The 14,206-nt window shown below is 41.6% G+C and overlaps 1 protein-coding gene across 5 annotated transcripts in view; it reads left to right on the forward strand.

Annotated features, from left to right (window-relative positions):
• CLUAP1 (clusterin associated protein 1) overlaps positions 1 to 14,206 on the forward strand; it is a 68,630-nt gene that overhangs the window by 42,094 nt on the left and 12,330 nt on the right. For all 5 annotated transcript variants that reach the window (XM_037386319.1, XM_037386321.1, XM_037386322.1 and 2 more), the window contains 2 exons: positions 4,635 to 4,707; positions 13,062 to 13,169. In XM_037386319.1, the coding sequence (XP_037242216.1) occupies positions 4,635 to 4,707; positions 13,062 to 13,169 (181 nt within the window). The remainder of the gene's footprint in view (positions 1 to 4,634; positions 4,708 to 13,061; positions 13,170 to 14,206) is intronic.

Consider the following 14,206-nt stretch of genomic DNA (forward strand, 5'->3'; position numbering starts at 1 on the left):
GCTAAGATTTCGCCATGGATTCTTTTAAGTAAGTATGTAACTTTAAAAAATTACATGATAAATTCCATTTACTTTCTAGATATATGATCTGCCCATCGCTTCTGCCCCCTTCTTTGAAGATCTTGCTTGTTAAGGACTGTAAACCGAACTTAACTGATGCTATCCTGGTTCCAACTGGTCTGAGGCTGCCCTTTTGAAAGTTTTTGTTGCTGCAGGTTTTGATAAGCTTTTGCAGGGTGTAGTTTGGCAGCACAGCTGAACTGATGGAGTGATGGGCTACTCTTGAAAGGGACAATGTACAGTCCAGCAACTCCCTTGGGCTGACAGCAGCGTTTGACTGAGTGTGCATTGAGTGATTCAGAAACATAAACCAGTAGAAAACCAACTTTTTCCTGCCAGTTAAGTCTCTGGGCTGGCTTGCTACAACATCAGCTGAGCTGCTGACAGCAGCACAAGTAAGAGGCTAGAGGAAAGGGGGAGAAGTGGCTCGTATGTATGGTTAAACCATTTTCTTAGACTTCATTTATCTTGTATTTTGAGTTCATAAACCAGCACTGAAGCTGAAACAAACAGTACCCCATCTTCCTACCCCTGCTGTTTTTCCCACAACTGCAACATCTTATCCTCCACTGTGCCTGTCAAGAATTTGTGTAGCCGCATGCTGAACTGCAACAAGGAGTTTGCCTGGCTTAATTTTGTTTTGATGGATTAGTTTTCACCAGGTTTCTTATGTGTCGCTGCACAAATGCTTGCACCAGAGTGAGAGAGTGAAAAAAGGGAAGGAGCGAGCGGCCCGGGGTGCAGCGCAGGGTGACTGCTTATTTGACTGACTTTGAATTGCCAGCTACAGCTGTCTTAACTTGTGCCTGTAATCACAGTATCAGGCAATGATTATATCTGTACCCATTATTTCACTGATCTGTGGACATTTTCTGAGTTGCTGTGGTTTAACCCCAGCCGGCAACCCAGCACCAAACAGCTGCTTGCTCACTCCCCCTCACCCAGAGGGATGGGGAGAAGGATCAGAAAGGAATGTAAAACTCCAGGGTTGAGATAAGAACAATTTAATAGGTAAAGCAAAAGCTGCATGCACAAGCAAAGCAAAGCAAGGAATTAATTCCCCACTTCCCATGGGCAGGCAGGTGTTCAGCTGTCCCCAGGGAAGCAGGGCTCCATCACATGTAATGGTTACTGGGGAAGACAAATGCCATAATGCCAAATGTCCCCCCCTTCCTTCTTCTTCCCCCAGTTTATATACTCAGCATGATGTCATATGGTATGGAATAACTTTTTGGCTAGCTTGGGTCACCTGTACTGGCCGTGTCCCCTCCCAATTTCCTGTGCTCCCCCAGCCCTCTGGCTGGCAGGGCCCAAGGAACTGAAAAGTCCTTGATTTAGTATAAACATCACCCAGCAACAACTAAAACCATCAGTGCATTGTCAACATTGTTCTCACATCAGAGCCAAAACACAGCACTATACTAACTACTAAGAAGAAAATTAACTTTATCCCAGCTAAAACCAGGACATGAGTTTATGAATTTGTCCCCATGACATTTGGTAGATGTCTTTTTTTTTTTTTTTTTCCTCCCTGTAGATTTTCTTTGCCATATGCACTGTGTAGGCTGCAACAGCCAGTGAGGTTGAAATTCAGATGGCTGATTGATCCCTTCCTTACTCCATTGTTCCAAAGACATAGCAATGGGGAGGCTGTGTCATAAATGCTTGCTGGGGCAGGGGCAAGACTTGTTTAAACCACTGACCATCTTTAAATCTTAAGACTGACTGGGAGAAACCAAGAAACCAGATAGGGAGGACAAGGTAGGAAAAGAATATGCAGCTGTGAGGCTCAGTCAGAAAATGTTGGGACCCACTGTTAGAGAGGGAGGTCTTGGGACGGGCATGTGCTACAGAGACCAAGGGAAACACTGGTAGCTAGGAACCTCTGAAAATTTTGCCTCATGTCCACATTCATTTTGACTGTCATCAGTCTTTAAAAAAGCTTTGCTAACACTGAGGAGGATGGAGAATGTTAATCATTGCAGTAGTTCCCCTTCTCAGTTGAACTGAGCTGTGCAGATTTGCAGGCGGCGTGCAGATGAGTTGTTGCTATGTGGAGATCACTTGTATCACGGTCAACAGCATGGACCAAGAGGAGGCAGGTAACCTTTATTGGCCCACTTACCATAACCGCACCATCCTCAGCATCCTTGCATCTTCTCTTTCATCTTTGGTCACACTTTTCTGTCATTTGTTCCTTACAGAAGTAATTACAAAAGAAGGGCAGTTTCCTAAATAGGGTGTTAAAAATGTTCTGTATCTATATGAAACGTTATTAAGACATGCTTGTGCCTTTTCCTTCCTTGTTCTTGCAGATGGAATTAGCTTCTCCCTACAGAAACATCTATCTATGGTTTCAGAGATTTCAAGTTTATATTGTTGCAAGTTGTGGCTGGAGTGTGTCATTCAGTATGATTTTGCATCATGACCTTTCTGCTTTATAGCCCTGGAAGCTGCCATGCCTGCTTCAGTTTTACAGTGTTATTTTTACAGTCCCAAGCAATCGTTAGCAGTCTTCCTAGCATCCATGGAGCCCTTGTCTCTATTAGTACTGGAGAGTTTGTACAGCAGACAATTTGCATGATTGTCCAAAGCAGATTTTTGGATCAGAAGTTATTCACTCTGTGGCCTTGAGAGGCACCGAGCGGGTTTTCTCACCAGGTACAGGTGACATATCACTTCCCCTTACCACCTGTAAGCATCTTCTCTGCAACCTTTTTCAGCATGAATTTCAACTCCCAAGACATAGATGTTTATGCCAAGTTGTGGGGCATCCTCACCCAGCCTCCAGGCCTCTGTTTCCAGCAACTTCCTTGTGTGTTGGGTGGGACTTGGTGGCTCGCTGCTACTTAGAGGTTGGTGGGAGGAGATCGTCCCTTCTCAGCTAGTGCACTATTGCCATACGTATGGGTACACATTTCCACCTGGAAGTGTGAAAAGCTTGCCCACCATTCAACCATTTTCAGATGCTCTTCTTACTTTCTTCCCTCTGTCCCATGGATATTCAGACTAAGTCCATGTTTCCTTTCTGCAAATGCACTGTAAATGTGCAGATTTTACTATGTCATAGCAACTGATGGTTTTAATTATAAGCATATTTTACATAGAAATACTAACGACTCAGAAAAATCCTAGTTCAATCCACAGTTAATTAACTTTCCCATCTACTCATCGTGCTTGACTGGAATTGAAGACACTAAAATTAGGAAAATGTGTGGCTAAATCCTTCCATCAGTAGTTTGCCACCTGTTTAGTATTGTTGGTTCTATCTGAATCTGATTGTATGCGTTCATATCTTACCCTCTCCATCATGTTTAGTTTGCTATTCACCATTAACATTACCCAAATTTAAACTAGCTGACATTAAAAAGATATTTTTATGTCTGATGCTGCTATTGGAATAGTGAACTTTAGCTCCTAAAGTTCGGTCTCATGGTAAGTTTGCTAGATTTTATTCCTAACTGGGTGGAGGACTTCATGAACTCAGTGAACCAATTGCTTTGTGGTGTTCAGCAATCAAATAGTCCTTTAGTCTACCTCATCTGTGATGTTCTGCAAGTGTATGCGTGCTAGAAGATTAAAATTACTCTCATCAGTTACTGTCTGCAGAGCTAGCCATGTTTTCTTACTAATCCATTTTGCTGAAATGAGAATGTCTGTCTTAACTGCCACTGCCCTGCTGCCATCAGCTTGCTTCTTCCCTTCTGGGCTGTCAGGCTTCTTACTCGGTTGACTGCGCAGTTCTTAGGTTTTTGAAGTCCTTGTGGGCCTTTTTGTAACATTTTCTGTTACCATTGGCCTTCTTTTGAATGGGTTGAGACTTGTGATTTGCTTCTGTTCTCAGCACAGCGACCACTGCTCTGTCTGTCTTTTCCCCCTTTGCTCTGGACTGCATTTGTCATAACTTTATCATGCTGTCATTACAGTAGTGCTTCTCAGCATGTTTTTATCTAACAACCTGCTATATTCCAAAAAAGAAAATTAACAAAATGCCTTGTGACGTCTTACTGTCACGGTTCTGCTTTGCACCCGAATACTATAGTGCGGTGTATGGCTCTACTTCTCCAGCTTATTGATAAGGCTTTTTGCTCCTATTTTGTTTGCATGCTTGGAAATGTGTGAATTTATTCTGATTTGGTTTGTGTGTTACGAGGCTGCAGTCATTTCACAAACCACTTCTGGTGTTTAGTGGAGTATTGGTTGAAAACAACTACCAAAGACTACTTTCCAAAGAAAGCTACTTGCATCCTGTAACAGCGGTAATTTTCTGTGGGATGAAGACAAATGAACTCATTTTCTATGTGATAAGTGAGGTTTCAGCCAGTGGGAATGTTTGGTTGATTTTCAGTGCACTGTTTTACCTGAGTATATGCTTTCTATCCTGACCCTCGTGGGCAAAGTAGGAGCTCCCATAATTCAATTAAGACCTTTTTTTCATAAAATATTTCAATGATGACATTTTCGATTCTCATTCTACCTGTGAGTGCCCTCAACTGTTGTGAAAACCCTTCAATTAGCTACTTGACTGGGCAGTGTGGCAGCTTTCCTAATTCAGTTGTTTTCACCTCTTACAGGAAGCAGCAAACATGCTACGTCTCACCCAGAACAGGCTGAAGGAAGAGGAACAGCACCTGCTTAAGAGTGGAAGTAAGTGGCATTTCTTCACTACTTCTATTAGCAGAGAAATTAAGTACTGGCTGCTTCACGTTTAAGTATCCGCTTACACGCATGAAGCTGAGGGGACACGGGACAGATGACGGCGTCAACAGGCTATATTAGAAAAAGTGGAATTATAATAACATGAAAAGGAAAACAGTGAAATAGGGAACCTAACCTCTGTGAAATGCTCCTCTGCCTTGTAAATTTTACCTGCGGTGCCGAGGGATGGAAACAGTCATCCACTAAACACGCTGTGCAATTGCAGTGAGCAGATTTTAGGCTTCATTTTACTATTATCAACAACCTGTATGGGTTCCCTGTGGATACAGCACTTTTCCCAGCACAATGGGATTGCTGATGAAAGGATGGTTTGCAAACAAACTTGGTTAGGTGATTCTTCTCAGCAAAATGCTTGTGTGTAGGTGAGTAGCCTCATCGGTTTGTGGGACCGCTCGGCTGCCTCATATTACACATGTGCTGGTGTGCCTTGCAAAACTGGAGTGTAATTTCTGTCTTCAGCAGTTAGCCTGCCGCATTGTGTGGTGTGGAGTTTGGTTCTGCGTTCAGACTAATTCTTTGTGATGTGTCTATCAGATCATAACTTTCACAGATGAAAATCTCTCAGCTTGAAATCCTCTTTAATATCACTGGTCTTCAAAGTGGGATCCATGTTTGCCTGCTTGCATTTGCTTGATTTTAGTGTACCTGCAAAATGTGAATGCAATTAAAATTTTGGGTGCTTTTCTTTTTTTTTCTAAACTTACTCTTAATTAATTAGGGTTCTAGCTGAGGATCAGGAGGGAATAATAACCTCTTGAGATTTTTGTAGAAAGCAAACCAGATTTTGCTCCTTTTGAGCCAAGCATCAGCAAAAACTTCCTCATTAATTACCTCTGTGAATTTAATATTGCAATATGTGCATTTTTATATGGTGGTAGGAGAAAATAGATTGAAAGCTAATTCGCAGGATCAGAGGGGAGAGTTCATGAAAGCTGAAATTGAGTAAAGACATAAAAGTTGCATTTCACAGTTTGTTTGCTGGCAGAGATTTTCAGAGCAAGCTCGTGAGGTGAGCTGCCCATCTTTGATCTCCTTATGTCGATGCAGTAAAAAGTAAAGAGTCTTTAGTTGAAGCATAGGGTTTTTAATATAAACTGCAAGAATGTGGAATTGTTTCAAGGATGTACTTGAGTGAAAAAGTCCAGGTCCTGCTATCTGACAGTTTCCAGGATAAATTAAGTTCAAGAGGAGATGAACAGCTATCATCAGTAATTAGCAGTGTGAAGTATAGCTCAGCTTGGAAAACTATTCTGTCATTTTGCATCTCTGAAATAATATGAACCTTGCCTTTTACTGAGTGATTTAACTGCCACCTCAGCACACATGATTATATCCTCTAATGACCTCTAATATTAACATAATACATTTTTATTCAAGTACTTAGTGTCATAATTAGTAATTATTCTAGTGATAAGAGCACCAGGATCCTTGTTTTCAGTGCTGGCTCATTTATTGACTGTCCCATAACCCTGGAAAATCAAGTCATCTTTGTTGGCTCCAGTCTGCCTTTATCTGTACGCAGCGTGGAAGTCTGCAGAGTTGCAGAGGTGTAACTGAGACAATAAATTTGGTTCTCGGAGGCTGTTTCCCCAGTCACGAGCATGGAGCACAGCTTCATTACTGCATGCTGTAAGGTTAATTTCTTTTATGTTGTAAAGCTCTCTGAGACCACGGTTTGCTAACATAAAATGATCAGGTACCAGACTCTGCTTTCCCCTCAGACCAGACCCCACTCTCCTCCTCTCATTTTTAGTTAAATTATGCACTTCATACAATTCAAAACCAAGAGATTTGCTTTGGTAAGAGAATGCAGAGGTTGGTGACTTAAATGGCATAGTGCCCTACTGGGGATATGTTTACAGAATGGTTACATTAATCCCGGGATTCTAGTCACAAGAAAAAGACATTTTTTTGCTTGAAAGGAAACAAAGGAACAGCAGCAGAAATGGTGCAGCATCACTGAACAGCTTTGCCTGCCCAAATCCCTCCAAAGGTTAGTAGTGAAATTCACACTAGAAATACGAAGCGCGATATGAGATGGAGTTTCTGCTGCAGGGGATTCCCAAGAGCCCTCCAGCCCTGGTCTGGCAGTTCGTGATTTTTGTCAACGAGTACTGTGAGCATTGTGTGTGTTGTGGGGAAATGGCATAAAGTGCTACAGGCATGAGCACTTAAACCTTTCACCAATGTCTGGAGATTCTACATGCTAAATCCTCCCTCTAGGACAGAATGTGCCATTAATGGGATAGGCTTAAGGAAGAGTAAACAAGGGCTTTTCTTCACCATCAGAAACATCTTTCTGAAGTAGGTTTTGGGAGGAAGAAATACTTCCTTATTCCACTTGCATTTTTGAGTAATGCTCCACACACACAACAAAATGCTTTTATCCTAAGTTTTCTTCTATCTTCAGTTTGTCAAAAGAATGTAGGACTCTGTTGTCTGGGCCTTCAACCCAACAAATGCATTGTGCCTGCTCGCAGGACTGGCGAAGTAGACCCTGCTCTGACTTGGTCTTGCTCATGCAGCAGGTTCTGGAGACAAAGGGATTAGCTTCTTCCCCTTGCAGCTCGGCTCAGCGGAAGGTGGGCAGGCTGGCCTGGCATCTCCCAGTGTCCTAAGACCCTCTGGATGAATCTTGAAGGTCCGGGGTGGTGGAATGAGCTTTGTTTGAACAGATTCATTGCTTTCCTACATAGAGGGGTAGCACAGGGCCAGCACCTCCTGCTAGGGAAAGGGAAGGTTCCCCAACTCTTGTTACACTTTGCCCCTGAGAGCTGCAAAACAATTAATGAGGCTTTTCTAACAGCAGAGGCTGGAATCTGGTGATAAATTTGTTACCGTTAACTGATAAAAGTCAGCATCCATGTAAGCACTCTTACCTTTGCGTACCTTCCTAATTGATGTGGTTCTCTTATTGTCTGGATCCTTTGACCTTATCTCCTGCTAATTTGGTAAGAAGGGTTGCAAATTAACAATTCATTTCTCTGCAGCAGGAATTCTGGACAGCTCTCAGTTGAGTTTCAGGCTGAACTAATGCCAGAGAATCCTAAATCTTGTTTCTTGCAAAGAAGAGCTGTGGAATGTAGGTTGAACTGTGCAGGTCTGTGTTAAGGATACAGAAAACCCGTAGATATGTCATGGTACTTGCATAAAATTTGCAAAAATTTTAGTATCATTCAGAGACAGCCTGGTTTATTCTTTTGCTAGCCTATTTTGCAAATCATCTTTTATTTCTGACAGAGCATATCCATAAAACCACTGCACTAAAAAAAAAAAAGCTAACACTAATTTATATGAAAAACCATTCCTAAATTAAGTAAAGATGTTGAATTCTAGATACAGATCAAGCTTTGAGTATTATTTGCATGATGAAAATATATGCAATTAAGTACTTGCAGCAGTACAGAAATTTTTTTCTGATGACAGTTATGTTTACAGTAAGTAAATTGCTGTTATTTTTGTAATCTTTATTTTACATAAGATGCTCTCAGAGAAACCAATATACAGTGTGGTGTTTTTCACATAGCATGCTGCCCTTGTGCCGCATCCAAGGCTGGTGCAAGGTACCAAATGCCAATTGACTGAAACTCGGGGCTTGGTTTCCTTGTGGTTAACGGCACAGGGATGAGCACTGTGAAGGCTGTTGATAGAACTATTGTCAGGTGTAGATATGTGAAGAGCTGCTCTGATAATAGTTCGATGTGAGAGGAGAAGGCTAGGAAGTTCACTGGCCACAGCAAAAATTCAACATGTTTTTTCAGGTTCATACAAAGTTGAAAAAACACATTTGCTGAGAAAAAAGTAACAAGTGGAAAGGTTTCTAGACTGTAATACATTTTTTCAGACTAATCAGCTCATTACACTTCCAGATATTTCTTTCTCACTTTTTTACACGCTTTTTCATTTGCTTTTACTCACTTTCTTTTTAATTTGGGGTTTTTTTGGTCAATTTAAAAGCAGACAATATAGTTAAAAATAAGTAAAATATTTTGTTTTGAAAATCTAAAGATAAATACTTTAAATTTTTCAGAATATTTATTGTATTTCTTTGGGATAATGCTATGCTCAGGATTTGAGTTCAGTTTGTGAAAATATTTGCTGTAAAACCACATTTTTTTGTTAACTGTCCCACTTTCTGGTGTGCTACTCTGGTCAGCCCACCCTGCATACTCCTGCTTGGTCTGTGAAATGAATAAACATCCACGTTACACAGCAATTTGAAATGTGCGCTACTTCAGTATTGTTCAGCAATAGCAACAGGATTAACTGATGTTCCTGGAGAGCTTCAGTTCTGCTTGATACACAACTAAAGTGTTTCCTTGGCCAGTTTTACTTGCCAAGCTAACTCACTCTTTTCTGACAGCCAAGCAAAATGTGCTTAGCTCTTACCATCTTGCTCAATTAAACAGAGCAAATAACGTGCTTTGGATAGCAAATTGCATGACGCTGCTGCAGTGAATCTCTTATACCCTTTCTGCTTCAGAATTGATGCCTTAAAATCTGACAGCAGATAAACAAAAAGCCCCATTGCAACAACTGTGGCATTTGAAATGTAGCAGTGAATCACTGGGCAATTCCCACTAGGGTGAGATGCCTGGATGGTATTGCTAATGCTCAGCACTGTCACCCGCAGAATGCTCAGGCCATCCATCTTCTTGTTACAGACACTTGGAACTCGTCCACAATGGTCTTGTGTTTTGCTTGCTAAATAATGGCAAATTCATGTCCTAATTTAATAGTACTTTAATGGATTCTTGGCTTTTATGATCATTAGAAATAGTTATGGTCGCCAAGTAGGACCTCTCTACAAAATAGGCCAAAAAATCACTACTTATTCCTGTGCCAAGACTACAAATCCCAGTCTAAATGGAGCTTGTCATCACGAGTTATTTTTAATTGTTTCAAGTGACAGAGACCTGTTGTTCCCCTGGGCTGTAGTTAATCATCCTTACTATTAAAAATGTGAGCTTGGATACTGTAGCAATAAACCATTTTAAAATGACCAAGCGAGGTAAGAAGGTGCGCTTAGACCTACCTCTGCGACCTGCTGGCTGATGTTTGTTGGTATACAAATATATATGCCCATGTTTAGTATACCCAGGCCTGAAGATCCAGGCTTTCTGCTGAGGTTTGGCAGGAGCCACAAGTATCCGGACCTCGATCAATAGCTCTCAGTACCAGGATGAATTGTGTTTGTAGAGGTCAGACAAAGCATCTCAGTTTTGTGCTAAAGACAAGGGATGTTCCCTAGTGAAATTTATATATCAAAGCTTTTCTTTCTCATCAGATTGCAGAGCTGCAAATACATAGCGTTCAGGCAGATATACAGCCTGATGCTCTTGAATTTGGTGAGACAAGAGTATGGATTTGGTAGAACTGAGGCTTTCAAGTGGGCACTGAACTTCACTCTCCCTTTGGTCACATTAAAATGCCAATCCACCCCCTGTTTTTCTCCTGTTCTAAAATTTCATGCTATTTATTAAATGGATTTTATTTTGGATCAAGTGGCTGTCAGTTGCCCACTTGACTTTTTTGATCATTTTTTTTGCCAAAACCAACATCCTGCTGAATCCAGTAATTGCTGTGGAGCCAGTGCCTGTGTTTTCAGAGCAGTGGGTTTTATTATGAAATTGAACATGCTGAACCACACTTACATCTAATTCTGAAGCATATCAATAAACGATGTCCTTTGTGCTCATTATCTTCACCACAGTAACTTCTTATTTTACAGTTGGATACATTTACTTGAATATTTATGCAAACTAACAAATCTGTAATGAAATCACTGGTAAGTTATTAAATTGTGCTGGTCCTTCAAGCGTTGCAAATTACCAAAAATAAAATCATTTAAATACAGCATTATCGGTCCAGGTATCTGCTCTGGCTTTTGCTGGAAACAGTAGGTGTGCTTTGGAACAAACAACGCGTGTTCTGAGAGCAGTGTTTTTCAGTTGTAACCAGGATGTACATTTTGTGGCCCAACTGCTTTAAATGAAACTAATTTAGTTGACTGAAACCCACCTTTATGAAATGGAAATGTTGAAACATAAGGCAAGTGGAGTCTGAAATACCAGTGTATTCTCTGTCAGGTAGTCTGAGACTTTGCCAGTATTCTCCGTGCGGTAGAGTAAATCACAGCAGGGGGAAAATGGGCCAGAGTTTATAGAGTTGTTCTGCTGATTACCTTTTCATAATAAAAATACAGGAGCTTGTTAAAATACCAGCCTTAAGCTCCAGTAAGCTGCCGGTGTTGGCCTAAATTTGGGCACATGGATTGCTGAGTAGCAGTTTGTTGCAAAAAGTCAAATAATCTTCATGTAAACCCATGCAAATCTCATAAGCCAGGTCCATTAAAATGTGTTCTGTACTCTGTGTACTAGTACGTGGGAATTTGTAGTAATATGCTTTATTTTTTTCGTTGCTTTATGCTGATACTAAGCACAGAAGACAAACCCTGAAAGGGAGGAAATGCTGCTGAAAAAATGTATATATTATATATAAAAAAAGAACAAAACCCCCACAAAATAAGTATGAGGGCATTTAGTGGTAGCAGCGAGAGCCACTGCAGATGAGATAGTCTTGTTCTTTAACATACAGAGCACAAACCTGGATCATTTATTTAGGCTCCATGTGGCTCTTCCCAAGGAGTTCTCCTGGGCAAAGGCTGAACAAAACCTCACTTTCCTGAAAACCAGATGAACAGAGACAGTATTCGGGTCACACAGCAGTGAGCGATTCCTTTGCTTGCCAAAGAAGAAAGTGCAACACAAATAGAAATTGTGGCTAAGATTGCTGGAGCCAGGTAATCTTGCCAGGGTATCAAATACATCCCTTGCCATTATATTTTGTCATTAACTTAATATTGCAATGAAAAAGTTGATGGAGAAATGTCTAATATTTGTATATTGTCTGATAATCAAATATTGCAAAGATGTGTCAGCTCATTACTAATCATAATTAAAGCAGTTATTTCCGTTTTCAGCTCAGACATGTGTAATTAAATGTACCTGGGAAAGAATCGCCTATTTTCTCTAAGTAATGAGCAGCCATTGTGGCTGTGCTGGGTGCTGACCTCGTTGCGGGGACCTGCTGGCTTTGTCACAGCCCTGTGAACTCCTGCAGGGCGGGCACCACGCAGCGTCAGCTCTGAGCTGGAAGATCAGCTGGTGTAGGGGGGCTCATCTCTCCTCGAGCGAGAAGAGGTCACAGGGTGACAGGAGCTGAGGATCTGGCTCACGGATTGAATGTTGGAAGAGGGAAGTAAATAGTCACCAGCGGGCAGTAGGTGGGAAGCGGAGCTTGGTCTCGGTGAGCCAAGGAGGCTGGCATGCAAGCAGGCTCCATGACCAAGGAGACAGGGATAGAAGGATCGTGGGGCAGAAGAACACTTGAGCAGAGCAGAGCCTGCTCCAAACTTTCCACCCGCTGTTCTACTTCAGAATAGGCTCAAAGGAGAATCAGTTTGGTTGATCATGGATGTGACCCTCAAGGCAGGACTTGTACAGCTGGCACGGAGAACAGCCTGCCCTTTTCTTTGCAGGCACTAAGTATCTGAAGAGTTTTGTCATCCTTTCAAACATCGGAAGGACCTATCCAAGTCCTTCAGGTTTGTTCAGATTTGGTGACTGGGGAACTGGGAGTAAGGAACTAAACAGGCTTTAGTTTGGATAGAAAGAAGAAAACAAAGGCAGATTATGAAAATACTTGAAGTTCCTGCATGTTGGGAAGCTTTCCTGTCTCTCCAGGTGTCTTGGGTTTGCCTGTAACTGCTTTTGTTTGTCTGGGAGTGTCTCACTGTGCTCTTCTAACAGCTACGATTAAATGAAAGGCAAACAGTCTAAGGGGACAGTTTTTTATATTGTTTATGTCAGGGTAAAAGACTAGGAGATATATTAAATACGACCACACTTTCCAAATGCTTTTAAAAGATTCTTTTTAAATCAGTTGCTGAAATAGCACCTTCTGACTGTACACACGCTCCGTGCCCAGAGAGTGTGTTTAGAACAGTACCTTTACAGTACAGCCTGAGCGTTGTCCCAAGACAATTGTTTATATTGTTTGCTTCTTTGGCACTTGTGTGTAGAAGGATGCCTTACTTAGGATGTGGGTGTTACTTGTTTCCCTGTGCTCATCAGTAGAGCCAATGCTCTGTCTGAGGCTGCATTTTTAATTAATCTTGGACTTCACAAAGGTAGAGACTGCTAGCGTCTCTTGTGCCAGCTGCTGTTCGGAGTTGTGGGTTGGTTTCAGTGATATTTATCCACTGTTTTTGTTTTAACCAGATAATGATGATTCCGATGTAGAGATTCAAGAGGATGAAGGATCTGACAGTGAAGTGGAAGACAGGCAAATCATGAAGCGGCGCACCACCATGCAAACACTACTGCAAGGTATCAACCTTTCCTCAGTTGCCTGTATTCAGAAGGATGTGCTGGAATTATCTGAGTAACCTTAAATGTAAGAAGACCCAGCTGTCATTCAAGGATATTGGCTCTGCTGAGTTCTCATGAGCTGTAAGAGGACAGTGTCTTGTGGAGAAAGCAGTACTTTGGGGGGAGCAAATTAAGGATTATACTGAAAAAAGTAGAATGTGCTTTGGTATTGCCTTACAGATTCTTCAAGTAGCTTTATACAAAGCTGTGGAGAAGGAATACCATTTCTCCTTGCAAAGCATTTATTTCCCTTTAGCTGCTGACGCTCATTCTAGTAGAGCCTTCCTCAAAAGGAGACCTTGAGCAAGTCTATAAAGCCACCCGCACTGACACAGTCGTGGGTGTGCACACCTGAGTTATTTCTTTCAGGGAAGGACATCTGGCTTCTGCCACTGTTTTTGTGGAGCAGGACTGCAGCTTCTGGCTGCTGATTCCACTAGAGCCCTGGTCAGAAGCAACTCAGAGATTTACTGTCTGAGGGTCTGTGTTTCGCTTAGGTGGAAAAAGAAACCTTCTGCTTAGTCCGTAGTCAAGCAAAATGACAACGAAATCAGATTAGTTCTTCTTGGTGTTCTTGTTAGCAGTGAGTGGTTCTGACCATCAGCAAAAGCCTCTCTGGGATCTGGATGAAGTGCCTGTGCGGGTAATTTCATGTGCTGCTACTTCTGTTGGAACCTGTTACTTAGCTAAACCGCAAATATGTGTTTTTTCTGAGTTGAATTCTGCTCTCTCCTCTGACTGATACCAAAGCAAGAATCTGAAGTTCTCAAGTCAATATAATTCAAGCATTTTTATCCCCAGTTCTTCTGTTTTTCATAAAACTTCAAAATCCTTGATAAGTGCTAGAAATGCTAATATTCCCTAAGGGTTTTATTCCCTAAGGGTTTTACATTGCCATTTCTCAAGGAAAGGTTTGGACAGAGTTTTTAGAGCTTTGGAAATGACTGCGTAACTGTCTGTGATGGTTCATCTCAGAGGGCGTCATAACCTAATGA

Source organism: Falco rusticolus, chromosome 4 (genome assembly GCF_015220075.1).
Source record: "Falco rusticolus isolate bFalRus1 chromosome 4, bFalRus1.pri, whole genome shotgun sequence".
NCBI classification, from domain to species: domain Eukaryota; kingdom Metazoa; phylum Chordata; class Aves; order Falconiformes; family Falconidae; genus Falco; species Falco rusticolus.